General features: G+C 42.3%; 2 protein-coding genes across 9 annotated transcripts in view; one reads left to right on the top strand and one right to left on the bottom strand.

The window, feature by feature from the left end:
• Positions 1-1,588: 1,588 nt before the first annotated feature.
• Positions 1,589-3,259, bottom strand: LOC134227640 (uncharacterized). Its single transcript, XM_062709274.1, has 2 exons — positions 2,817-3,259; positions 1,589-2,745 (listed from the first exon to the last, which is right to left on the bottom strand). Exons 1-2 carry the CDS (start codon positions 3,147-3,149, stop codon positions 1,843-1,845), a joined length of 1,236 nt encoding a protein of 411 aa, XP_062565258.1. The 5' UTR covers positions 3,150-3,259; the 3' UTR covers positions 1,589-1,842.
• A 2,221-nt stretch (positions 3,260-5,480) lies between these two features.
• The window catches only part of LOC134222461 (calcium-transporting ATPase type 2C member 1), a 277,179-nt gene continuing 257,723 nt past the window's right edge, over positions 5,481-24,936 (top strand). The window contains exons 1-3 of one of the 8 annotated variants that reach the window (XM_062701607.1): positions 5,481-5,813; positions 6,206-6,437; positions 6,519-6,874. In XM_062701607.1, coding sequence (XP_062557591.1) covers positions 6,641-6,874 — 234 coding nt within the window. In that variant the 5' untranslated portion in view covers positions 5,481-5,813; positions 6,206-6,437; positions 6,519-6,640. Of the gene's footprint in view, positions 5,814-6,205; positions 6,875-24,936 lie in introns of all 8 variants that reach the window. The other 7 variants (XM_062701609.1, XM_062701608.1, XM_062701605.1 and 4 more) reach the window with 7 other exon arrangements.

Raw genomic sequence — 24,936 nt, 5'->3', positions numbered from 1 at the left:
CCCGTACTGCAAACCGTTTTTAATTAAATTGCTCCTAGAATTTTTGAGAAAAGTTTTAAAAAACTTCCCGTATGCTTCCCCATGCAATATTTTTCAAATATCATCCTTCGACTTCTTCTTCTTCATGCAACCTTTAATCGTCAATCGAAGGTCTATCGGGGCCCTTTGTACATGTTTTTCACTCACACATAAATAATACTGTCAAAACTTGCATTTGACAATAAAAAATTCAGCCAAAAGCTCTATTTTTTGACATCGGTGCACTCACACAAACAATCGACATTAATTGTCAAAAATCAGGGTTACCAACTTTATAACTTTCCCCTTGTCGCCGAGTCTGGCGCTGAGTGCTCGGCGCGGAAACCCAAAAGTGGGAATAAAATTTTGGGATTTATGCGCAATAATATTATTTTAACAAAACGCGCCGATCACTTTTTAAGCACCTTAAAAATCGTCCTCAATACCCGAATAAAAAGAACAATAAAAAAAATTTAGGAAGAAATTGTGGCGGAATTTTGATTGAAGGAGCTTAGGAGAAACTCCTCCTGGTTGAATTCAAAGAGATATAGACGAATCCAAGTAAAAATAAGAAGAAGACACACGACGGTGTTAACTTTGACAGATCCTACAGCACAGCATAGGGAGATCATTTTAAAATGTTTATAATAAATTCTAGACAAAATGTAATTTAAATCTGATTGATGTATGATACGGAAAAAGTTCCGAACTGTATTTATTATAGATACATTTTTGGAAAATATTTAAAAAATTGAGATTAGCTTCCAGATATGTAATTCAGAACTTTTTCCGTACCGTATATATGGCGGCTGAAAACGAACTATTCATATTACTTCATATTCTATTTTACGCCGAGGGGCTGCCCAATCTTCCACATGTATATGAACGCAAATGAGCACCAAAACCAACAATTTATCTCTTCTTCAAACTGAAAAAAAAAGAAGCAAATTAATAGTTATTTACAAGAGTGAGTTCTATTAAAATTCATCCATAATTCCAATTTCATATTACAAACAACTAACTGACTGACAGCCAACGCTGTCAGTAACAACTCTGTTGTCGAGAAGCTTTTATGTGCGGTATTTCACATTCCGCATTCTCCGCTTGTTTGCTGCAGCTTTTAAAAGCAAAATATTCTACGCAGCAATTATCGCGCTACCGTGCAACTGTCTAATGCATAAAAATGTATAAACCATATTTTATTTTTTAAATTAATATTTTCAATTATTTACAAAAATGTTTTTTTTTCGTCAACTTTTTGAATTGCGTTTACCAATTGTCGAAATTACTTTGGTAATTTGATCAAATTTCCCTTGAGCATATTCCTTGAGATCTGCGTGCTAGGATTTAGTCTCAAAACGTACACAAAATGTTAACATGTCTATCGAGTCGAGACATTATTTCATGAAAAGAAGTTTTGACTTTGTGCTATTTTCGGAATACCTTAGCCTCCCCTGGATTGAGCGCAACCCTTACCCACAATTAGAAGTTTTGAACCATGTTGAAAAATGACTCTCTTGATATTGTTATAACATGGATTTCGGTTTGCTTTAGATAGAAACAGCCTTGATGCATATTATTAGGTGCGTGCCATGTTATCATTCTATTTGGTTCCGCAATCGAGATCGTGCATGTATACATAACAGACAAAGGATACATTAAGGACTTCAAAAACAGCAATAAAAATACTCATTTAGGAGCATTTTTCTATGATGAAAATTCAGCGGGCACTACTTACCCTATCTCCAAAACAACCTGTTCCAACACAGCACAGCTTGGACCCCACTAGAAATCCAACCGATAGTCATCCTCATCGGTACAATATCAGGAAGTCTGGGTATGGATCGAGATGCTCTCCGAGCTGATGGCATTCAGGAACTCCATACTGCTGGCTGTGGTCTGCGTTTGAATAGAGGAAATCCGATCCTCCGGGCCAACTTCCCCTGATCCACAACGGTTCGAATTAGTTTGCGTTTCAGCCGTTACGAGAAATTCTCCCAATCCTCCGTCGTCGTCCGCCCAGTTGGTTTGCGTCTCGATTGTGGCCAGTGCCAGATCGGAGAAGATATCCTCGCACGTCTGCGTATACATGTGCGAGTACAGCATCGGATCGGTACGATCCTCATTGGGAAACATCTCGTCGTAGATTTGATCGGTCTGTGTTTCTGTGCACACGCAGGTAACCGATTCGGAGGATGGAATAGCGGCAGGAAGCGTGGCATTTCCGAAGCAACTGAGGCTATTGTCTTCGAAATAGCTGAACTGTTCCAGATTTGTTTGGCAGTAGCTGTCCATAGTTGAAGAACTTAGCGACTCCGGTAGAATTTGACTAGAGCTGGCAGTCTGGGTAGAGCACTCGATTTTGTCGCTAAGACTCGAAGGGGTGCGATCGGTTTGAGTTGTTTGAGATATTTTAACCATCCAGCAACTGTTATCTTGTTGCCGTTCGGTTTGAACTTGAATGGATTTCGAAAGATTATTTTTCGGAATTTTCACGGTTTCTTCGACTGATTTTGGTTTCGCTTTTCGTTTGCTGACTTTGTTTGCCAATAGCTGCTGATAATCATGATTCTTCCTCTTGGCATGAGTCAGCAGAGCTTCCCTGCTCCCATAGCCGTAGCCGCAAACTTTGCAAAGGAATGATTGGCCACAATTTGCCTGATGAGCCCTCAAAAGTGATTCTGTTGCGAAGGACTTTTGACCGTTACAATTGTTGCATGTGAAATTCTGAAACAAAAAAAAAACTATATTATGTGAGACACCTGAAAAATTGAATTAAAATCGTTTTCGAAACTTACCTTGGTCGAGTGAATTTTAAGAAAATGTTGCTTCAGATACCGGAAGGAAGTGAAGAATTTGTTTCCACTAGCACTCAGGTGGTAAACGCAGGACTCGACCGGGCAGTGGAAATGCTTCACTTGGCTATTTTTCGGAAACGGTATGAGCTTCCCGGCAGCATCTGTATCGACGTCCGTACCCGGCAGTATTCGATGGTGCCGTGTCAGGTGCATCTGGAGATGCGATGCATTCGAAAACTGTTCGGTGCAGCCATTCACGTGACAGATGAGCAGTCTGGTGGCAAGTATTTCCTCTGGGGGAATTGTTAGTTTGAATATTACCTGCTGGTCCATCGACACAGAGAATCGAGACGAAGTTTAACTTTTTCGATAACCGAAATCTGGTACGCGACGCGATCTCAAATTAATAATGAAAGCTGTTTGTTTATATTTTTTATTTTGTTTTCCTGCTATTCATGCGATGTTTCTGTATCAAATGTGGGTTGCATCACGAGTGGTATAAAACCTTTTTGTATAAATACACTGTGAAAGTATTGCGCTTTTTGCACTTTATAAGAGTTTTGCGAGATTTTTTTCTCACAGTCATCTTTTTCTCACACTCAATACACTCAAAAAAGTTTGATTTTCCGTGTATAATATGTGTGTGTGAGTGCTCAATCTGAAAACAAATAGACGTCAAATCATGGCGGGAATCGTTTTAGTGTACACGCTTTCATGTGACTAGCGAGTAATGGGTTATAATTGGGTAAATTTCAGTAACAAAAATCGATCAACCCGAAATGAGAGTGAGTGTGAGAAAAAGAAGTGGGCAAATCACAATCTACACATAACTCTTCAAATTGGTGAAATCGGCAATAAAAAGAGGTTATAAAAACAAAAACAGATTCCACCTGGATGGTGCGAATAGAATCGATTTGGTTGTCAAACTGAAGCCATTTTTTTCTATTGTGCCGGAGCTAATCATTGAAGATTGTGGTTATGTTCGTTTCAGATCCTATATTGAGAAGTATTATTATTTGGGAAAAAAATAAAAATGTAACTTATTGCTGTGCTGATTTCGCCAATTTGAAGAGTTTATGTGTAGATTGTGATTTGCGCGATTCTTTTTCACACACTAATTTTTTGTTGGAAAGTTAGCAATTAGTTTATTATTGCAGTGGAATGTCAAAATGCATGAAATCTGACTAGCAAATGTTGAGGAACGCCTGAAAATTTTGCAACCAGTGTTGTTGGCAATGAAAATGAAAATGTTTTGGTACTTCGCAAAAACAAAATGTTTATAGTCTTGGAGGAGTCAAGTAAAATCTTTGCTTTTTAGCCAGACTATATTCCAAGAAATATCCAATTTTTAAAACCGTAAAATACTTGGTAAAACACGACAATTTTCACTTCAAAAACATATTTTTTATTGTCATTTTTATACAATTAAAGTCATTCCTGAAAGTCTGGCATCACTGTTTTTGGCGCGCTTCGAAAAAAAAATTCCGCGAAAACAAACGGACACCTTTGAGCTGACGTCTAACCGTCAAGCTCATAGCAAGGATAGGATTTGACAACCAAAAATTTACAGCTCGCTGCTTGCATTTTGGTTGGAAAGTTCTTGCAAGATCTTTGCATTTCGCGTTTTGAAAGAAATTTGCAATATGTACTAAAATGTTCCAAATCTCGCTTAACTTTTCAAAAGGACCTAAGTAACATTTTTTTCATGAATTAATTTGAATAGTGCAATCAATAGCTTTCATGTTGTTCTGTTGATTGCGCTATTCAAATTAATTCATGAAAAAAATGTTACTTAAGACCTTTTGAAAAGTTAAGCGAGAAATACAATTGCAAGTATTGTTATTTGTTACATTAGAGAATAATGTTGAAGTATTGTATCTACAGTGTTGATACAATATGTGCAACCATGAGGAAACATTATTATATATTGTGCACCGTACAGTATATGGTAATTCAATTATTTACACTATTGAACCAGTGGTACATTTGTATCCGGGTTCAGATTCGTCAAATCGACGTTTGAATCAGTTCACAAAAGCAGATAAGTCGTTTATTAATATGTTGTTAAAAAAAATTATCTTCCTTTTACTTCCACTAGTTTGTTTTTTCGTGTCTACACAAATACGTATTTCGTCCACTACTTGTGGGCATTATCAGTGTGTTGTTTATCGACTTTAAAACCGTGTAAAATTTTCCCCTAAGACGCTCGAAAATAATTTATTATTGTCAGATTTTCTGGATATGATATACTGCGCGGCGTTTGTATAGTGTTCCCAAATGGGTACTTGCACAAAACTTCACGCGGCGAATGACTGTCGAAAGGTACGGCCGCGCCAAACGATACACCGCAATGCTATTTACCCAAGAATTAAGTAAACGGGGTGCAGAAAGTGCGGCGGTACCTTTCATGAAGGGTTCGCCGCGTGCAATTTTGAGAAAATCAGGTAATATTAATGATGCTCTTTGAACTACTTTATGTCATCTGCTCTAGACGATGTTTTGGACTAACCCCAATATAATCGCGCGTGAGATTGCATGTGCGAGAGTGTGCGTAAAATCTTCCTTTTTGTGCATCATCAATCATTTTTTGTGTTTTCTTCCTTATTCGCTTATGTGTTGATGATTCGCGTGATGAGGAACTGCATCATCAGTGGGAGGTGATGTTGTCAAAATTGATCCGCAATCCCGTCTGACGTGTTTTGCTTCGTTCCGGGAATTCTTTGTGGCGTACTGAAATCGGTAAAATCGTCGTTCGGAGGATCAATCGTCAGGTGTATAATTAATCGTAGTTATCCCTAAGTGAGCCGGAACCAGTGGTGTAACCGGGGACAGTTAGCGCAGTGTTCGGATTTGACGGATTTCGCTTACGTGTAATTACGACTGTGGCGACAGCTCATCTTTTATTGGTTATCGGGGAAAACGATGTCTCGAGCATCGGAAGAGTGATTGTGCTGCAGTAAAGTCGGTCGTTCAGTGATAAAAAGACTAATTCAGAAGGTACGAAGAAGTCGTGTATTTTGTTGCTTTTGTATTGGCATTAGGGTGTCCCAAAATCGATGTTGCTTAAGCCGCACGTTTTCTTGTTTTAAGTCTTTAGCAGCTCAGCTACAAAGCAGACTAAACTGAAGGTGGGTGGAGTAGAATCTTGGCCCGCTTACGGAAACTTTGAACTACTCAGGAACCACATATAAATAGAACCACCTTCATTTTACCAGTGAAGAGAGTACTGTTTCCACGCTATGTAAGTCGAGTCAAGTACGAGACATTGAAGACGGCCTCACAGTTGAGATCGAAATATATATCTACTACAAATCATTTTGGAAAAATGTTAATGAATAACATTAAATTGTGTTAAATAAGCCATTTACTCCCTTTCCCAAACTCGCAAGATTCAATAACACGTATTTTCTAACATTGTTCGTTTGAACACCCTCTTTGTGGGACACCCTGATTTGCCTGATTTAACCGGACCGACATCAGTGGACAGTGCCTAGTGCGCGGTGCAATTACAAGTGTAAAGCAAACATCACAGCCATCAAAGAAGTGCAGCGAGCGAAGCAACTACTGCGCGCGACAATTCTTCCCGTCTTCTGCCGAACCCTTCAGGGGACCGTCTTGAAGGTAACCGAGATATCTCCGGGGTACGAATAGGTAGTAATAATTGGCACTAGAATGCTATTGACTGATTTGCGTTTGCTCTAGTTTCCGATCGCAATCGGTAGTGGAAGCGTGCGTGTTTGTGGTCAGCACTGGGAAAGTTGTGTTAGAAGTTACTTATTTTGGTTCAAGTGTTCAGTAGATTGGTTTGTTCGCACTAGAAAATCATGAAGTCTCCTGGTGGAGGAGCGGCATTCAGTGGTGGATTTGCCGAATTCCTGGGAAGCATTTTTAATGTGCGTTTAGCGGAACGAGCCGCGGGTGGAAAAGAAGCCGACGGTAAAGGGGGCAAATATGACTACGACTACGAGCGACTTGCCCAAGAACCGCTAAACGGTGGGCATCACATGCAGCAGCATCATCAGCATGGACGTGGCTTCATCAATGGATCAATCAAGGTGGTGAGCGAGAGAAAGAGTGCAAAAAAGTAGTTTAGCGTCTCAACAACAACTAACCGATATTCGCGTCTTTTCCTTTCTATGCCTTTCTTACTTCTATGTTGGAGCAAAATGTGTCATATGCTGACAGAATGTGGTTTCTCCATCTATTTCCCTGGTTTCCAAACTAGTCAGGCCTTATATGGTAGATTTTCCTTTTCGTACATTACACAGCCGATACCTAGATATGAAATTGTTTAATTTATTTGGGGAATCTGCACTTCAATTTGTAGGTACTTATACTTACTAGTGAAATCGGCAGGAGTAAAATTTTTATTTATAGAATGAATTTATGATGCACCTATCTAAAAAGTTTTTCAAAATTCGCATTCAAAATAGGTTTGGATCGACACAGCAACTTTACCTTCACAACTGGTGGGGTATTTCCCTGGTATCTATTCCCATTCTGGCAGCAAAGCATGGCACTCAATAAGCAACAACATTCTACTGTGGCGTTTGTTCTATACGGCTGTTCTGTCCCATTCATCGAAACCACCCACCTTTGACAGGCTGGTCACCCTCTACTTGTTTTTGGAGTTCTCTCCTGAGGCTCATCTTATTTGAACAAACTACTTTCTAGACTTTCTACACATCGAACTTCTACTTCTACGTGAGTTCCACCACCCAGTAATCCGACCCACGACAATAACTCCCAAACTGTAGATAATAAGAGAGCAGAGCAAGGACGAACCGTTTGCATTTCTCTCCTTTCCTATAGTGTGTTTGTGCTGGTTTGAATCCTTTGTTAGTGCCTAACCGATTTCAGTTTCCAACACAAAAGAAAATTATCGCAACCTCACCGTAATCGAGCCGAGTGTTTTTCCTTTTGTGTGTGGTGAATGTTATTATGACACCAACTGTATATGTAGGTTTGCGGAGCAGGGAGAAGAAAACTGTTGCGATAACATTTCGATTCGATATGGTTTTATTACTTCCTACCTACATTGTATTGTATATTCAGCTTTTCTTATCTACAAAGCACTGGAGAGTGTGAAGGGTTAACAATGGGTCAATTAATGACGTATTTAGTATTTTTGTGCTGAATAAATAGTACGAATAGTACAAAAAAGTAAAGTTTTATATAATTTTTATTTTCTGAATTTTTTATGTTTATTCTTTGAAAATATTGTTTAATCTTATACCGGGACATTGTTATGTCAATAGCTTCGTAGTCCGTGTTGAACTTAATGAACGTTAAAAAAACACAAAGTTTTATAAAAAATAGCTTTGTAGTGTTGATTGTGAACAGCTATCATTCGGTGTAAAAGGCCCAAATCTGGCATAATTTGTTCGGTGGTGATTTGTTAAAAATATTGTCCTGTGGCAAAGTATATTTTTTATTTGTTTACATTTACAACATCAACAGGCTCTGTGTGGCCCCAAAGATGGTCTCAAAATATAAAGTACATTTAGACATCAAAATCGTCCCAAAATAGTTACAGTAGCAAAATAAATTTCTTGGCCTGTTAACCTTCCTAGTGCATTGGGGTCCATTTCGAGTCAAGCACACCCAAAACAACGCTGTAACTGCAACGCTGCAACGAGACAAAAATCTGAAAAATTCTGACTTATCCAACATTCGAAATCTGAATTCCCTGAGAAAACCAGCTTCCAGCGACATCTAGGAGAGGCGCCACAAAAAAAGTGACACATTGTGCATTGGGGTCCATTTTACCCAAGTTTTCATCACGATCACAAAAACTCAAATTTCAATTGATTTTCGATCTTAAGGCACCAAACGAAAGCTGTAGGTTCCAATAACAAGCCCACGGGGTGATTCAACCAAATTGACCACTTTAGTCCCCGGGGAACCTGTACTAAAGAGGTACTGTTTGAGCTTCTCAATATGGCACCTAATTTTCGAGTTTCGTATTATGAAACATAAAATTGGTTGCAAATATGTGCTCTGATAATCCCAACTGTAATTTGCTACCTTGTATATGCCATTTTTAGGAAAATTTACCCTAGAGCAGACATCGGAAAGCCCTCTGGAAGATCCGAAACTTGCGTAAAAGTGGCCAATTCTAAAAATTAATCCCAGAGCTTCGCGATTTTTTCGTGACCATTCATTCTGCCAGATTGTGGGTGCAATCAATAGTAAATGTCTTCTGTGACCTCCAAATGTTCCACAAACGGTCCTCCGGAAGATCCGGAACATCCGTAAAATGGCCAGTTCCAAAAGTTCATCCCAGAGCTTCGCGATTTTTTGGTTTCCATTCCTTCTGGCAAATTGTTGGTGCAATCGATAGTTAAAGTTTTCTGTGCCACCAAATGTCCCAAAACGGTTCTTCAGAAGATCTGGAACATCCGTAAAAATAGCCAATTCCAAAAGTTCGTCCCAGAGCTTCGTGATTTTTTCGTAGCAATTCATCCTGGGGTATCGAGGGTGCAGTCCAAAGAGAAAGTCTTCTGTGACCCCCAAATGCTCCCAAAATGGCTCTCCGGAAGAATCCGGAACATCCGTAAAAAGGCGCAAAGTTTAAAAGTTCATTCCAGAGCTTCGCGATTTTTTGTAACCATCTATTCTGGCAAATTGTGACTGCAACCAATAATAAATGTCTTCTGTGACCTAAAAATGCCCCAAAAATGGTTCTCTGGAACATCCGTAAAATGGCCAATTCCTAAAGATAATCCCAGAGTTCCAGAGTTTTTTGGGTATTCATTCCTTCTGGCAAATTGTGGGTGCAATCAATAGATAAAATCTTCTGTTACCTCCAAATGCCATAAAATTAATTCCAAATTAATTCCAAAAGTTCATCCCAGAGCTTCGCGATTTTTTCGTAGCCATCAATCCTGACAAATTGTGCGTGCAATCAATAGTAAAAGTCTTCTGTGACCCTTAAATGTCCCAGAAACGGAACGGAAAGATCTGGAACATTAGTAAAAATTGATAATTCCAAAAGTTCGTCTTAGATCTTTGCGATTGTTTCATAATAATATATCCTGGCTGGATACAATCAATAATGAAAATCTTCTGTGACCTCCAAATGCCACAAAAACGGTCCTCCGGAAGATTCAGAACATCCGAGAAAGTGGCCAATTCCAAAAGTTCATTCCAGAGCATCGCGATTTTTCGTAACCACCTGTTGTGATAAATGGGCCGATGATTTACACAACAAACAGATTAAAATCTTTATTTAAAACGAATTATAACAATTTAAAAAACGCGGCGTAGTTACTGTTGAGTGGTGGTGAATGCACTTAATGAATGACTGTTGCTGTCGGCTGACAGATCGCTTCCTCTCGTTCGCTCGCTCGGTAGACGTCAGTCGCTCTGACAGATTGTGTCAGACGATGAGCCCACCGTTAAATAGATGGTGCGTTTCAGGGTCGTAGGGTGGTCCTCCCAACACCTCCCCCTCTTAAAAGAGATGATACGGCTCATACCTCACGGGCATTGCATTCTGAACCACCTTTGAGTTCGGACGCGCTTTTTTAGCGCTCGTGTATATAATTTTATTATTTTGACTTTTTTTATAAATATTATTAACTGACCGCGCGCGACCTCCGCGTTCGTTTTTTTTTTTCTCTCGTAAGTAAGTACCCGCGTGTGACAATGAAGTGTGGAATGGTGAACTGTGCACAAAACGATAATCGTTTTCTTTGGCGATGTCACGGCAGTTGCAGACGTACATTTCACGCAGCATGCGTAGGAGTACAGCGCAATCACGAGGAAGTATTGCGGACTTTCATGCTCCCACTATGTCAAGACTGTCAGGAAAAGTTCACCTTTGAACAAAACCTGCAACATTTAGCAGAATCCTTCTTTAATATCAAAGAAGACATTGAGCGCACTTTGTCTGCAAACCATAAACTGCTTTCTAACTACGAAAGCTTAGCTGCCACTCATGACGAAACGCTTGAACGCGTAGAAAAAATGTTTGGTACTATTAAGCAAAACATTTCAAACGTCGCCAACAGCAGCAAAAATAGTGCTACGGAAATAAAAAATAAATTATCAGCCCTACTTGACACACCTTCAGCATTCACCTGTACGACTGTGGAAAAGACCGCCAATTCGGCAGCAGCTGCAACAACAACAACAACAACGGAAGCAGAACACTCAACAGACTTGCTGCCGGACCTCATGAATGCAGTCAAGAGCGACTTGGTAACTTTAACCAAGTCAGCTGTGACTGCGGCAATAACTGAAATTACATCAGCAGTAGCAAAACGAAGCACAACTGGAGACTTCCCTCACTTAATTTCTTTGAGTGAGCAACTTTTAGAGGAGGTCAGGTCAGTTTCTGCTGCTATTTCCAATATTGACTGCAGTACTGACAAAATCTCAACGCTCGCAAACAAGACTTTGGCGGATGAACTAGCAGAGGAATCCCAAGACAAATACTCCACTGAAAATAATTTAGTTGCTGGGGCTCACAATCCACAATCTCCACTCAACATCAAAGTAAAACAGCACCAACCAAACCCATCTCCTGCCCGGCAGAAAATTTCGCGTGATGCCATTGCAGAGCTTTTCGCTGAGCGACGCGCAAAAATGGCGCAAGTAAAGGGAAGTTGTGTTAGACACCTCAATAAAGCTGGTTGGAAATGCTTTCTGCCAGGAAAAAAATGCAGCTGGAGCCCAGACTGGAAAAAACTGGAAGAATACCGGCAGCATGAAATCTCCAGAAACACTCTTACCAATAATCCATTGACTGAAAAGGCGACTAACAGTAAAAGACATCATAAACAAAAAGCTCCACCAATAAGAAGCAAAAACAACGTTACAACTTCCTACACCAGCAAAAACAACAACAATAACAACAAATCTACAGACAAACAGCTGCTCGTAATGGCAAAGCATCAATTTTCCGGACCCCCAGCATCTACAGACCACCCAATTGCAGCTCTCTCTGCTCCTGCTGCAAAATCGTTCATCAATTTCAAAAAAGGTGAAACGATAAACCCGGCCAAAAAAACAAAACCCACTGCAAAGCCTTCAGCAACAGCACCAGCAACAACAACAACAGCATCTACGACAACAACAAGAACAAAATCATCAACAACACCAAATATATCAGCAACAACAACAACAACAGGAAACACAACTACCGAATCCTGACAGCCAATTTGAGTTAGATCCGATGAGACCACCCATCGTCCGTCTGACTCAGCAATCCACCGAAGGAGACGGCCGTTTCCTTAAAGCCAGACTACGTGACCCGAGGATTATGAAGGTTGTCCGGTTGTTTTTGGCATACATGAAGGACCAGTCTGCTAATGTATGCGTCGAGGAATGACTCAACGAGCATCAGGATGCTCCTTGCATCTGAAGGACTGCCGACTGCACCAGAACATCTACATCAAATATTCATCCAAGTACATCAGGAATACGGAATTGGGCCAGCAGAAGCTGCAGCTGATCTACAGTCATACCGACAATACCTGTCCAGCGAGCGGACACATCGCCTGCAGCAACTACGGGAGAGCACAACGAGGTACCACTCTCCTTCCCCCGGAAATTTTCGCAAGTAAGGACGCCTTCTTCGGCTGAAGAAAATAGCACTATCTTATCGACCAACGGGGTAAATATTTTAACAACCAACGTGCTTCCAACAAGTTCTTCATCAAAACAGAATGCCACTGAAGTTTTGATTTACTGTCAAAATTTCAATCGCATGAAAAGCCCAGCTAAAATGAAGGAAATTCATAATAACATCTTAAGCTCGTCCTTCTCGGTTATTTTGGCAACTGAAACCAGCTGGGATGAAAGCGTGAATAGTGAAGAACTTTTTGGAAGCAGCTTTAACGTATTCAGGGACGATCGCGATTTCTTAGAATCAAAAAAAAAGTCTGGCGGTGGAGTTCTAATCGCAATCTCTAGCCATTTTGATTCAGAAATAATAACTACAAAAAAATGTAAGAACTTTGAGCATGTTTGGGTGAAATCTAACATTGCAGGAGAAACCCATGTTTTCTCCTCTGTGTATTTCCCACCGGAACATGCGCAAACCACATCTTATGAAAGTTTTTTAAAAACTGCAGAAGAAATTTTATCGGGACTTCCACCTGAAGTCAAAGTACATATTTACGGAGACTTTAACCAACGCACCGTTGACTTTATTCCGGATTCAGAGAACGAACAAATTCTACTTCCAGTCGCTGGGGAAAATGAAACACTTATGTTTATATTTGACAGAACTGCTAGCCTAGGACTTAACCAAATCAATCACATTAAAAATCAACAGAACTGTTACCTTGATCTCCTACTAACCAATATTCAAGAAGATTTCTGTGTGACTAAATCATTGAATCCCTTATGGAAAAACGAAACATTCCACACGGCAATCGAATACTCTGTGTTCGTTCATGAATATAAAAAACCCAGCGACTGTGACTTTGAAGAAGTCCTTGAATACAATAAAGCAAACTATGACAACATAAAACATAAGCTAAGTAGATTTAACTGGAAGCAAATTTTAGAGAATGAAGGTAATATTGAATCTTCCGTTGATGTCTTTTATAACATTATTTTTGATATTATTATTGACGAGGTCCCAAAAAGAAGAAAACGACGGAGCGGAAATTCAAAATATCCAATTTGGTACAATAGCCAAATAAAAAATTTAAAGAATCGCAAACAAAAATTACATAAAACTTACAAGCTAGACAAGACGAATGAAAATTTGGAAAATATTTGAACATCTGCGATAAATTAAAATTAGCAATTGATGTAGCATTTGAAGAACACAACACGAAAACAGAAAACGAAATAAAGTCATGTCCAAAGAACTTCTTCAATTACGTAAAATCAAAATTAAAATCAGACAATTTTCCGTCAACCATGTATTTAGACGAACGCGTCGGTAATTGCTCGGAAGATATCTGTAATCTTTTGGAGATTTCTTCCAAGAAATATACACCACCTTTTCGGAACAAGATCGCGACCTAGATTTTTTGTGCCTATCCCAGAATTCGCTAGGGATATCGGTGTCAATCAGATCATGGTGAACGATATTCTAAACGCTTTAAAAACTTAGATGCATCTAAAGGCCCTGGTCCTGATGGTATTCCACCGATATTTATGAAGAGTCTGGCTAAAGAGCTGACTGCACCTTTGTTTTGGCTCTTCAGATTGTCATTGGAATCCGGAAATTTTCCCAGGGTATGGAAAAGCTCCTATCTTGTGCCTATCTTCAAATCAGGCAAAAAAATCTGACATTCGCAATTACCGTGGAATAGCCATTATCTCTTGCATTCCCAAACTTTTTAATTCCATTATCAATGAAAAATTATTTTCACAACTTAAAAACAGAATTACGAATAAGCAGCATGGATTTTTCAAAGGTCGCTCTACCGCTACAAATTTAATAGAATTCATTGACTATTCTCTTAATGCAATGGATAATGGTAACTACGTGGAAGCTCTATACACTGACTTTAGCAAGGCGTTTGATCGCATTGACATTCCAATGTTACTCTTCAAATTGCAAAAAATTGGAATTGAGCCAGGACTCCTCAGATGGCTTGAATCTTATCTCACAGACCGGCAACAAATAATAAAATTTAACGGAAAGAAATCCAATCCCATTCAAGTCACTTCAGGAGTTCCACAAGGCTCTCATCTTGGCCCTCTTTTATTTATATTATATGTAAATGACATTACCTTCATTCTCAAAAATATAAAGATTTTAATTTATGCCGATGACATAAAGCTATTTATGGAAATAAAAAATGAAGACGACATAATCATATTCCAGAATGAAATACACATGTTCTATACATGGTGCAAAAAAACCTATTGCAATTGAATGTTAAGAAATGCAACATTCAGCAGAAAAAAAATAACACCAAATACACAAATTGTATTAGGAAACAATACTGTAGAAAGACACGAAAGAGTTAGGGATTTAGGAATGATTTTAGATTCGAAACTAACTCTTGTTGATCACTATAACACAATCATCCACAAAGCTAATAATATGCTAGGCTTTATCAAGCGTTTTTGCTTCAACTTTCAGGATCCCTACACAATCAAAACACTATATATTTCATATGTACGATCCATACTGGAATATTGTAGCATTGTATGGTCGCCTTATACAACCACACATGAAGAAAGAATAGAGTCAGTACAAAAACAATTTCTATTATACGCTCTTCGTAAATTAGGTTGGACGTCATTTCCTCTTCCATCTTATGAAGCACGTTGCATGCTTATAAATATACAAACTTTGAAAGAGCGTCGAGAATGTGCAACGGTTTCATTTGTTAACGATATAGTTTCTCAACGTGTTGATTCAACTGAAATTTTATCGAAATTTAACTTTTACATACCTTCTCAGCTACTTCGACATAGAACATTATTTTTAACCAACCACTGCCGAACAAATTACGCCAAATTTGGGCCTCTCAACCGAATGATGGCCGTTTACAATCAACACTGCGAAACTATTGACTTAACAATGTCTCGGCATAACATTAGACAGTATTTCCAAAGAACAAACATTACAAATTCAGCAATATAAATTCAAAATCAAAATTATACATCACTTTACTAAAAAAAACCTATTTTTTAATTATACTATAGCATTACAAAAACAAACATGTATATGTATATGTACTAGTCTACGTTGGTTGACGAAATAAAATAAATTAAATAAATTAAATTAAAATTAAATTAAAATTAAATTGGTTGTCTTCTGGTTCTCGAAGACTGGCGAAGCTGGCTCGGTTCCTGTTGAATAGTAGCTCTTGGTGGCTTGACTGGTGCTCGGCGATGAACCTCCCTTGACTGTAGTTCATTGAGGATATTGCTACTTGCTGAAGCTGATTGCAATGGTTCGGATGGTTCTGGTACTGCTGGTACAGTAGCTGTAGGTTGACTGAGACCGCATGAATCCAAAAGTATACTGAGCGGGATTTGAGTACACTTGTTTTGCGCTGTTGATGATAGTTGTTCTGATTCATACCGTTTCTTCAGTTGATTGCAGTGTGACCTAATAAGGTTCCGCTTTTCCGGTAGCCACACGTTGTAGATGACTCGACCAATCCGTTCTAGTACTTGACCGGGTTCCCATGACCAGGTATTGTTTCGATGTACTTTCGTCCAAACCAGCTCTTCTGCATCGTAGTTTCTTGCTTTCGTGCCATGCTTACGGTTGAACTGACTTTCTTGCTTTGATTCGGCTTGCTTGTAGAACGAAGTTGGTGGTTTCAGTAGATCTAGTGATGTCCTTAGTTTTCTTCCCAGTAACAGTTCTGCTGGTGACTTCCCTTCAGGTGCGCAACGACAAGGAGTTGAGCGGTAGCACAGAAGAAAAGTGTCAATAGCATCGCGGAGTGTTTCTCCCCCTGATGTGATTTTACGAAGTCCTCGCTTGAATGTGTCGACGAATCTCTCGGCGAGTCCGTTTGACTGTGGATGATACGGCGGCGTTTTCAAATGTAGGATGCCACTGTTACTGCAAAAGGCTTCAAAATCTTTACTGGTGAACTGTGTACCGTTGTCTGTAACCAATGTCTCCGGCATTCCATTTCTGGAAAAGATCTCACGGAACATGGCCACTGTAGCGGACGTTGTAAAACGTTTGGTAGAGATGACTTCTGGCCACTTACTGAATGCGTCGACAACAATCAAATAGTAATTACCGTCGACTGGTCCAGCATAGTCTGCATGAATCCGCTGCCAAGGTTTTTCTGGTGTAGGCCAAGATTCCATGTTGGTTTTACTGTTGGTCTTGGCTGCTCTCGAACATTCTACGCACGTACGAACACGATGATTGATCTGCTCGTCGATTCCAGGCCAATAGACGTAGTTACGTGCTATGGATCGCATTCTTTCTACTCCAGGATGTCCTTTGTGTAGTACTCGTAGAACTCGATCTCGAAATTTTGATGGAATAACCAGTCGTTCCCCATAGGTGAGGCAATCGGAGACAATGGCTAAACTGCCCCGACGCTGGTAAAACTGTTGAAGCTGTGGATCGCTGATTTTGGACTGATTTGACGGCCATTCTGTTTGAACGAACTGCTTAACCTGCTTCAATACTGCATCCGACTGTGTTCCTGCTTGAATCATCTTGAACGTGACTGGCAGAGCTTCCACTGATTGCTTGACGATGTCTTCCAGTTCAATCGATGCGATGACGTATTCTTCATTCGGACGGACGTGAGTGTTGATCAGGCGAGAAAGGATATCAACATAACCAAAACTTTCCGTACTCACGTATTTGATGTTGAAGTCGTACAGTAGCAGCGTTAATGCCCATCGCTGAAGTCTGTTGGCTGTATATACTGGAATGCCTTTCTTGGAACCAAAAATAGCTAGTAAAGGCTTGTGATCCGTTTCCAGTATAAACTGTCGTCCAAAAATCATACGGTGGAACCGGGTTACGGCGAAAATCAGTGCGAGTCCTTCCTTCTCGATTTGGCTGTAGTTGGACTCGGCTGGTGTAAGACTTCTCGACGCATAGGATATCGGTTTCACTGATCCATCTGGTAGCTTGTGGGCAATGCGCGCACCGATTCCGTAATTTGACGCATCCGCCGACACTATGATTTCCAAGTTTGGATTGTAGTGCGAAAGTGTTAACGGTGACTGCAGGATTTCTCGGAACCGATTGAATGATCGCTGACATGCTTCTGACCATACCCACTTTGCTCCTGATTTCAACAGCTGATCCATCGGGAACCGTAACTTACGCATTTCCGGAACGTATTTTGCGTAATAGTTTACAGCTCCTAGGTATGAACGGAGTGACGAAACATCTTGAGGCGGTGGCATGGTGGCGATAGCTGCTGTCTTATTCGGATCGGGTCTGATTCCATCACCATCCAGAATTTGCCCCAAGTATTCCACTTGTTCCATGTTGAAATGGCACTTCTCGATCCGTACTGTAAACCCGTACTGTTTTAATCGTTGAAGCACTTGTTTCAGATTGTAGTCGTGTTTTTCTTTAGTGCGACCACCCACTAACACGTCATCCAAATAACCAAAGGTCTTTTCGATACCACTCAACACTGCGTCCATGATCTGCTGGAACGCACCCGGAGCTGATTTGATACCAGGTGTGAGGCGAGTATAGCGGAAAAGTCCCTTGTGGGTGTTGACTGTTAGCAGATGCTGATCTCGGGGATCCACTTCCACTTGTAGATACGCGTCCGACAGGTCGATGTGACTGAAAAACTTGCATCCGGCCATCTTGGTGAAAATGTCTTCTGGCAAAGGAAGCGGACACTGATTCGACTCCAAAACATCGTTGAGACCCGTCGAAAAATCAGCACAAATGCGAACCTTACCGTTTGGTTTCCGCACTACGACGATCGGTGCTGCCCAATCTGAATGATTGATTGGTTTGAGGATTCCCAAATTCTGCAATCGATGAAGTTCATCTTCTACCGCACCTTGTACACTGTATGAAACTGGACGTTTTGGACGGTAAACTGGTTTTGGTTCTCCTTTCAGCGTCAATCGCACTTTTGTTTTTGTGCAAAGTCCCATTTCGTTTGAAAACACTTTTGGGAACTGAACTTGCAGAGACTTTTCGGTACGTGTTTGTTCACCACTGACCTTGTTACAAAACGAACTGATAGGCACGTCCCATAATCCGAAAAGCTCAATCCAGTCAGAGCCAAGAATGTTTAACTCCAGATTGGGTGAAGCAACACGACACAAACATTTCTTCGTTTTGTCACTGATGTTTACATTGCACAAAAATTCCCGGGCGAGATCAAGTGATTCCCCTGAAGCAGATTTGGCGTTGCATGACGGTGGAATTCCTTGAGGTTGTCCGATTTTTCGCCACAATTTGTCGGAGATGATTGTTATGTCCGACGCTGAATCAAACTGCAACCGAACCGGAACATCGTTGATATAGATTTCCACGTACTTCCTCCGCTGATCGATGTTCTTCACTGACACAATATTCACATCCTTGCTGTGCTTAGAACTGTACTTTTTCTTCTTGTTTTTACTGCCGCTGGTATTTCCAGATGAAAAACAGGCACAATATCCTTCTTTATGTCCTTTTTTCTTGCACTCGCGACACTGATGTTCACGGAATGAGCAATCGGCAGAAAAATGCATTCCCCCACATGACCAACATGGGGTTTTCGGTTGATTGTAGTTCACTTTCCCCCCGACACCTAGTTTGTGTTTAGGCTTGGAAGGTCGATCCTGATAAACTGCATTAACAGCACTGAATGATTGCTGTTTTTCTACAAGACTGTTGTCTTGTTTCAGGTTCAGTAAACTTTTACAATCTTCCACCACTTTTTCCAGAGAAATGTCTTGTTTTCAATTTGGTAATCAACCTCATGCGAATGTCCGAATCTCGCGACGATTTCAGACCACACACAAAAATGAGACATTTAAATTGCTCTTCGGACAGTTCTCGCAACTTGAAGTCCACACACGATTTGTTCACTTTGCACGAATACGACACAAAATCATCCGAGTCTTCTTTTGTCGTTTGCAGACACAAATAACGGCGGTGAAACACAGAAACTGGAAATCCAAAAATCGTTTTCAATTTCGCGACTGTTTCACTGAATGTTAACTCTTTTGATAGTCTAGGCAAAATAAAACTTGTGAACCTTTCATGCGCTGCTGGATTCAATTTCCTCTTCAGCAATCGGACTTTCGCAGCATCGTCGAGTTTTTCGGCATCTTTGTCGAACAAATCCGCATACCGTGCGTACCAAGAGTCAAAGGTACAGCCCTGCTCCGGATCATAAACGAACTCAGTGATGTTGCTAGAGAGCGAATCCAAAACAATTTCGTCCCTCGACAACTTCTGAATGGCCAGCTGGGTTGCTGAAACCTGCTGAGTGAGTTGCGTCATCAACTGCTGCTGCTGTTGGAGGATTTGCATCAGCATCTGGTTGGAATTCTGCGATGCGCCTCCTGATGCCTGCTGTACAGTTGGATCCGGCATTATGCTGCTAACCTTGAATTTTCACTGCACACACGCGGTATTTTTGTCGACCGAAAAACTGACTTTTCCCGACGGAATTTCGCGAAACCGACACTGAATATACTCGTCGCCACTTTGTTGTGATAAATGGGCCGATGATTTACACAACAAACAGATTAAAATCTTTATTCAAAACGAATTATAACAATTTAAAAAACGCGGCGTGGTTACTGTTGAGTGGTGGTGAATGCACTTAATGAATGACTGTTGCTGTCGGCTGACAGATCGCTTCCTCTCGTTCGCTCGCTCGGTAGACGTCAGTCGCTCTGACAGATTGTGTCAGACGATGAGCCCACCGTTAAATAGATGGTGCGTTTCAGGGTCGTAGGGTGGTCCTCCCAACACCACCCATTCTGGCGAATTGTGGGTGCAATCAATAGTGAAAGTCTTCTGTGGTCTACCAATGTCGCAGAAACAATCCTTCGGAAGATCTGGAATATCCGTTAAAGGTGCCAATTCCAAAAGTTCAGTACACCGATTTTTTTCGTAACCATCCATTCTAGCAAATTGTGGGTGCAATTAATAGTGAAAGTCTTATGTGACCTCCAACTGCTTAAGAGACGGTCATCCGGGAGATCCGTAAAAGTGCATTATGATTTTTTCGTAACCACCTATTCTGGCGAATTGATCCCCTAATACACCCGTAATGGTACTTCGGAAGATCCGGAACATCCGTGAAAGTGGTCAGTTCCAAAGATAATTTACGGAGGAATTCCCAGAGAAACTTCCTTTAGAACTTCTGGAAAAATTCCCGCAGGAACTTCCGGAAGAACTTTCGGAGGAGTTCCCCGAGCAATTACTTGATGAACTTCTGGTGGAATTTGGGGTGGAACTTCCGGATGAATTCTCAGAAGAACCCTTAGAAGAATGCCTAACAGTACCTAAACTTTCCTAGGAACTTGATGAGCTTCCGAAGGAATTACCGGAAGAACTTCTTGGCAAATTTTCGGAGGAACTTCTGGAAAAACTTCCGGAGGAAGGTTTTGAAGAACGTCGCCACACCGCCGTCGCTTCGCTGGCTAATGATGATCTATTACGCTAACTTTTGGAATTGGCCACTTTGACGGATGTTCCGGATTTTGTTTGCAGAATTCCATTTAATTCCACCACTTGATTGTATCTTTTACAGATACGTATTACGACCTCAACAGTAAGGCCGACTTCAATGTCTCGTACTTGACTCGACTTTTATTATTATCATTGTATATCACGGAGGATTTTCGCTATTGATTGCATACATAATTCACCCATATGAATGAAAGCGAAAATTAGCAAAGCAGTTGGATGAACTTTTGGAATTGATCATTTTTACTGATATTCCTGATCTCCCGGAGGAAAATTCCCACTATTGATTTCACAATTACTATGGTGCAATCCGCTATGGATGGTTTCGAAATAAAAAGTGGAGCCCTGCAGCCGAGTTCCGTTTAAAAAATCTTTTGTAAGAAAAGAAATTCTTGAAGAGATTTTGAAAATTTTCTTATTTTGGAGCTCCGACGAAAGTGTGGAAGAAATTTTTTGACAGATGAAAAAGAAAACGAGAATTTAAATTTCTTCCAATTTTTTGTGGGAGAAATTCGATAAGAGATTTTTCGAGGAAGAAATTTTACGGTATAATTGAGTCTTCTCTACCCATAATGAGTGCCAAATAATGTGGAAAATGTTCTCGGTTCACTGGGCATGCATCCATTACACTTAATTGTCACTTAAGATACATACTCATGCAATGACAAGCATAGAAAAGCTTTCAATAAATAACTGTGAAATGCTAATTGAAAGCAAAGTTGAAAATCAGGCCAAGTTCCAGATGGAATGTAGAGCCATTGAGAAAGAAGAAGAATCGCGTTTGATTGATTATTTGATTACATTTTTTCAAGGCAAACATTCCAAAACATCCGAATTAGTCAAATATCATGATGCATATGTGCACAATCAACTATCATAATAAAAAGTACGCAGATTTCAAAAGCTAAGCTAAAGCTAAGCTAAAGCTAAGCTAAAGCTAAGCTAAGCTAAAGCTAAGCTAAAGCTAAGCTAGCTAGCTAACAGGCTAAGCTGGGGTAAGAAAGCTAGGCTAGCTGGGGAAGCTAAAAGGCTGGAGCTGGAGCTAAGCTAAAGCTGAGACAGGGGGCTGGGAGCTGAGGTGGGCTGAGGCTGGGGCTGGTGGGGAACAGGAACAGGGGCTGGGTGGGAACAGGAGTGAACAGGGCTGGGCTGGAACAGGGGTGGGAACAGGAACTGAACAGGGGTGGAACAGGGTGGGAGCTGGGGCTGGGAACAGGTGGGAACAGGGTGGAGGTGGGGTGGAACAGGTGGAACAGGGGTGGGAACAGGTGGGTGGGGACAGGGGTGGGGAACAGGAACAGGTGGGCTGGGGTGGGGTGGGCTGAACAGGGTGGGAACAGGAACAGGAACAGGCTGGTGGGGTGGGGTGGGAGGGTGCTGGGAACAGGAACAGGTGGGGGGAGACAGGAACAGGGTGGGGAGGGGTGGTGGAACAGGCTGAGGCTGGAGCTGGGGGGAACAGTGGTGGGTGAACAGATGGAACAGGACTGGTGGAGGCTGGTGGGGTGGGGTGAGTGGGGTGAACAGGGGGGAACAGGGCTGGAACAGGGAACAGGTGGAACAGGTGGGGCTGGTGGGGTGGTGGGGTGGGCTGAACAGGTGGGCTGAGGCTGGAACAGGCTGAGGCTGAGTGGGAGGCTGAGGCTGGAACAGGTGGAGGCTGGTGCTGGAGTGCTGGTGGGGCTGGAGTGGAACAGGTGAGGACAGGGGTGGGGTGGAACAGGTGAGAAGCTGGAACAGGGGTGGGGCTGGGGAACAGGTGGGTGGGGCTGAACTGGTGGACAGTGGGGTGGGGGGAACAGACAGAGGTGGGGCTGGTGGGGTGGAGTGGGGCTGGTGGGGAGTGAACAGGGCTGAACAGGAACAGGTGGGGTGAACAGGGAACAGGAACAGGGTGGCAAGGAACAGGTGAGGAACAGGGTGGGGCTGTGGGAACAGGGCTGGGGTGGGGCTGGGGTGGGAACAGATGGGGTGGGGCTGGTGGGCTGGGGGGGGTCAGGAACAGGGGTGGTGGGGTGAGGTGGGTGAGACAGGTGGTGGGCTGGAGTGGAGTGGGAGCTGGAACAGATGGGCTGGAGTGGGGGAACTGGGGTGGAGACAGGGGTGGTGGGGTGGGAACAGGGCTGAACAGGTGGGTGGGACAGGAGCTGAACAGGTGGGGTGGAACAGGGGCTGGAACAGGGAGTGGGGAACAGGTGGGGTGGAACTGGGTGGGGCTGAACAGGGGTGGAGTGGGGGAACAGGAACTGGGGTGGGCTGGGAGTGGTGGGGGGGAACAGGTGGGAACAGAGTGGGAACAGGTGGGGGGTGTGGGTGGGCTGGAACAGGTGGGGCTGGGGAGGGTGGGAGAACAGGTGGGCTGGGGCTGGGGAACAGGGTGGAACAGGGGTGGAGGCTGGAACAGGGGTGGGGCTGGAACAGGGCTGGGGAACAGGTGGGCTGGAGACAGGCTGTGGAACAGGCTGGGGCTGAGGCTGAGGTGAGGGGTGAAGGAGTGGGAACAGGAGTGAGGCTGGGGCTGGGGGGCTGGAGGCTGGGGTGAGGCTGGAGGTGGGGGTGAGAATGGTGGGCTGGGGTGAACAGGGGAGCTGGGGTGGGAGTGAGAGACTGAGGGGTGGGTGGGGCTGGGGTGGGAACAGGGGTGGGGCTGGGAACAGGGCTGGGAACAGGGGGTGGGAACAGGGTGGGTGGGGTGGGAGCTGGGGTGGAACTGGGAACAGGGGGTGGGAGCCTGACAGGAACAGAACAGGGGTGGACAGGGGCAGGTGGGGGTGGTGGGGCTGGGGGAACAGGAACAGGGGGGTGGAACAGGTGGGAGTGGGGTGGGGTGGGAACAGGTGGAACAGGATGGGGCTGGGAGGTGGGAATTTCAGGCTGGAGCTGGTGGGGTGGGAACAGGGTGGGAACAGGAGGAACAGGGGCAGGGGTGGGGCTGGGAACAGGACAGGGTGGAGTGGGCTGGTGGGGTGGGAACAGTGGGTGGGGTGGGGTGGGGGTGGGGCTGGGAACAGGTGGTGGGCTGGGGCTGAGTGGGGTGGTGGGGCTGGACAGGGGTGGGGTGGGTGGGGTGGCTGAGCTGGGGGCTGAGCTAAGCTAAGCTAAAACTAAGCTAAAGCTAAGCTAAAAGCTAAGCTAAAGCTTCCTTCAAAAACTAAGCTAAAAGCTAAGCTAAGCTAAGCTAAGCTAAGCTTAAAAGCTAAGCTAAGCTAAGCAAGCTAGCTAATAAAGCTAAGCTAAAGCTAAGCTAAAGCTAAGCTAAAGCTAAGCTAAAGCTAAGCTAAAGCTAAGCTAAAGCTAAGCTAAAGCTAAGCTAAAGCTAAGCTAAAGCTAAGCTAAAGCTAAAGCTAATGGTTAATACACCGAAGTAAGAAAGTTAGAGCATTCGTTATTTTCAGACAGTCATCTGTTACTGCATATTTTCATCATTAGTTTGAATATTAATCATTTTTTTCTTTCATTATTTCGGTAACTATAAGCGAAAGCTAAAGTATACAAATAGTGGTCAAAAGACATCTAGTGGAAAATAAGTGAACTAATATTTTTCTTCGCAAGAAATTTTAGTTTTTCTTTCTCTTCAGTCTATCGGAATATGGTATGAAGAGAAGAAATTTTTGGAAAGAGAAAGGAAATTTATAAATCTCTATTTGTAAAGAAATTTTTCTATATTTTTTCTTGGCCCATCGGAATTCGGCTGCTGATGAACATTTTTGCTGAAGAAACTGGGGACCAAGCTCTCTTCTGTGATTTATCACAGCCAATCTAAAACGCTGGGCATATATGACCCATCCGTCCCGAAGATTAAGGAGATCATGGACGTTCCCTTGAAGCACTCCTTACTTGCCAGGAACCTGAACCAGTTACCATTGATGATAAATATACATTTCCTATGTCTTTTCACTAACCCTTGTCACCCACTAGCATGTTCACGTGGCTTATGGACAGTGCCTTAGCATTTAAAAATGTTAAACCCTGAAAATCTTACATTTTCCCAGTAATACATCATTTTTAGTAAAATTTTAGCTAAAAAAATCGCCAAAGAAA

Source organism: Armigeres subalbatus, chromosome 3 (assembly GCF_024139115.2).
Source record: "Armigeres subalbatus isolate Guangzhou_Male chromosome 3, GZ_Asu_2, whole genome shotgun sequence".
In the NCBI taxonomy this organism is placed as follows: Eukaryota; Metazoa; Arthropoda; class Insecta; order Diptera; family Culicidae; genus Armigeres; species Armigeres subalbatus.
Note: the sequence above shows the minus strand (reverse complement) of the source record. Positions and strands in the feature narration are given on the sequence as shown.

Coding starts and splice junctions, on each gene's coding strand:
- LOC134227640 (XM_062709274.1), bottom strand. CDS start 3,149: ATGGACCAGCAGGTAATATTCAAACTAACAATTCCCCCAGAGGAAATA. Junction 2,746..2,816: donor TTAAAATTCACTCGACCAAG/GTAAGTTTCGAA, acceptor TTTTTGTTTCAG/AATTTCACATGCAACAATTG.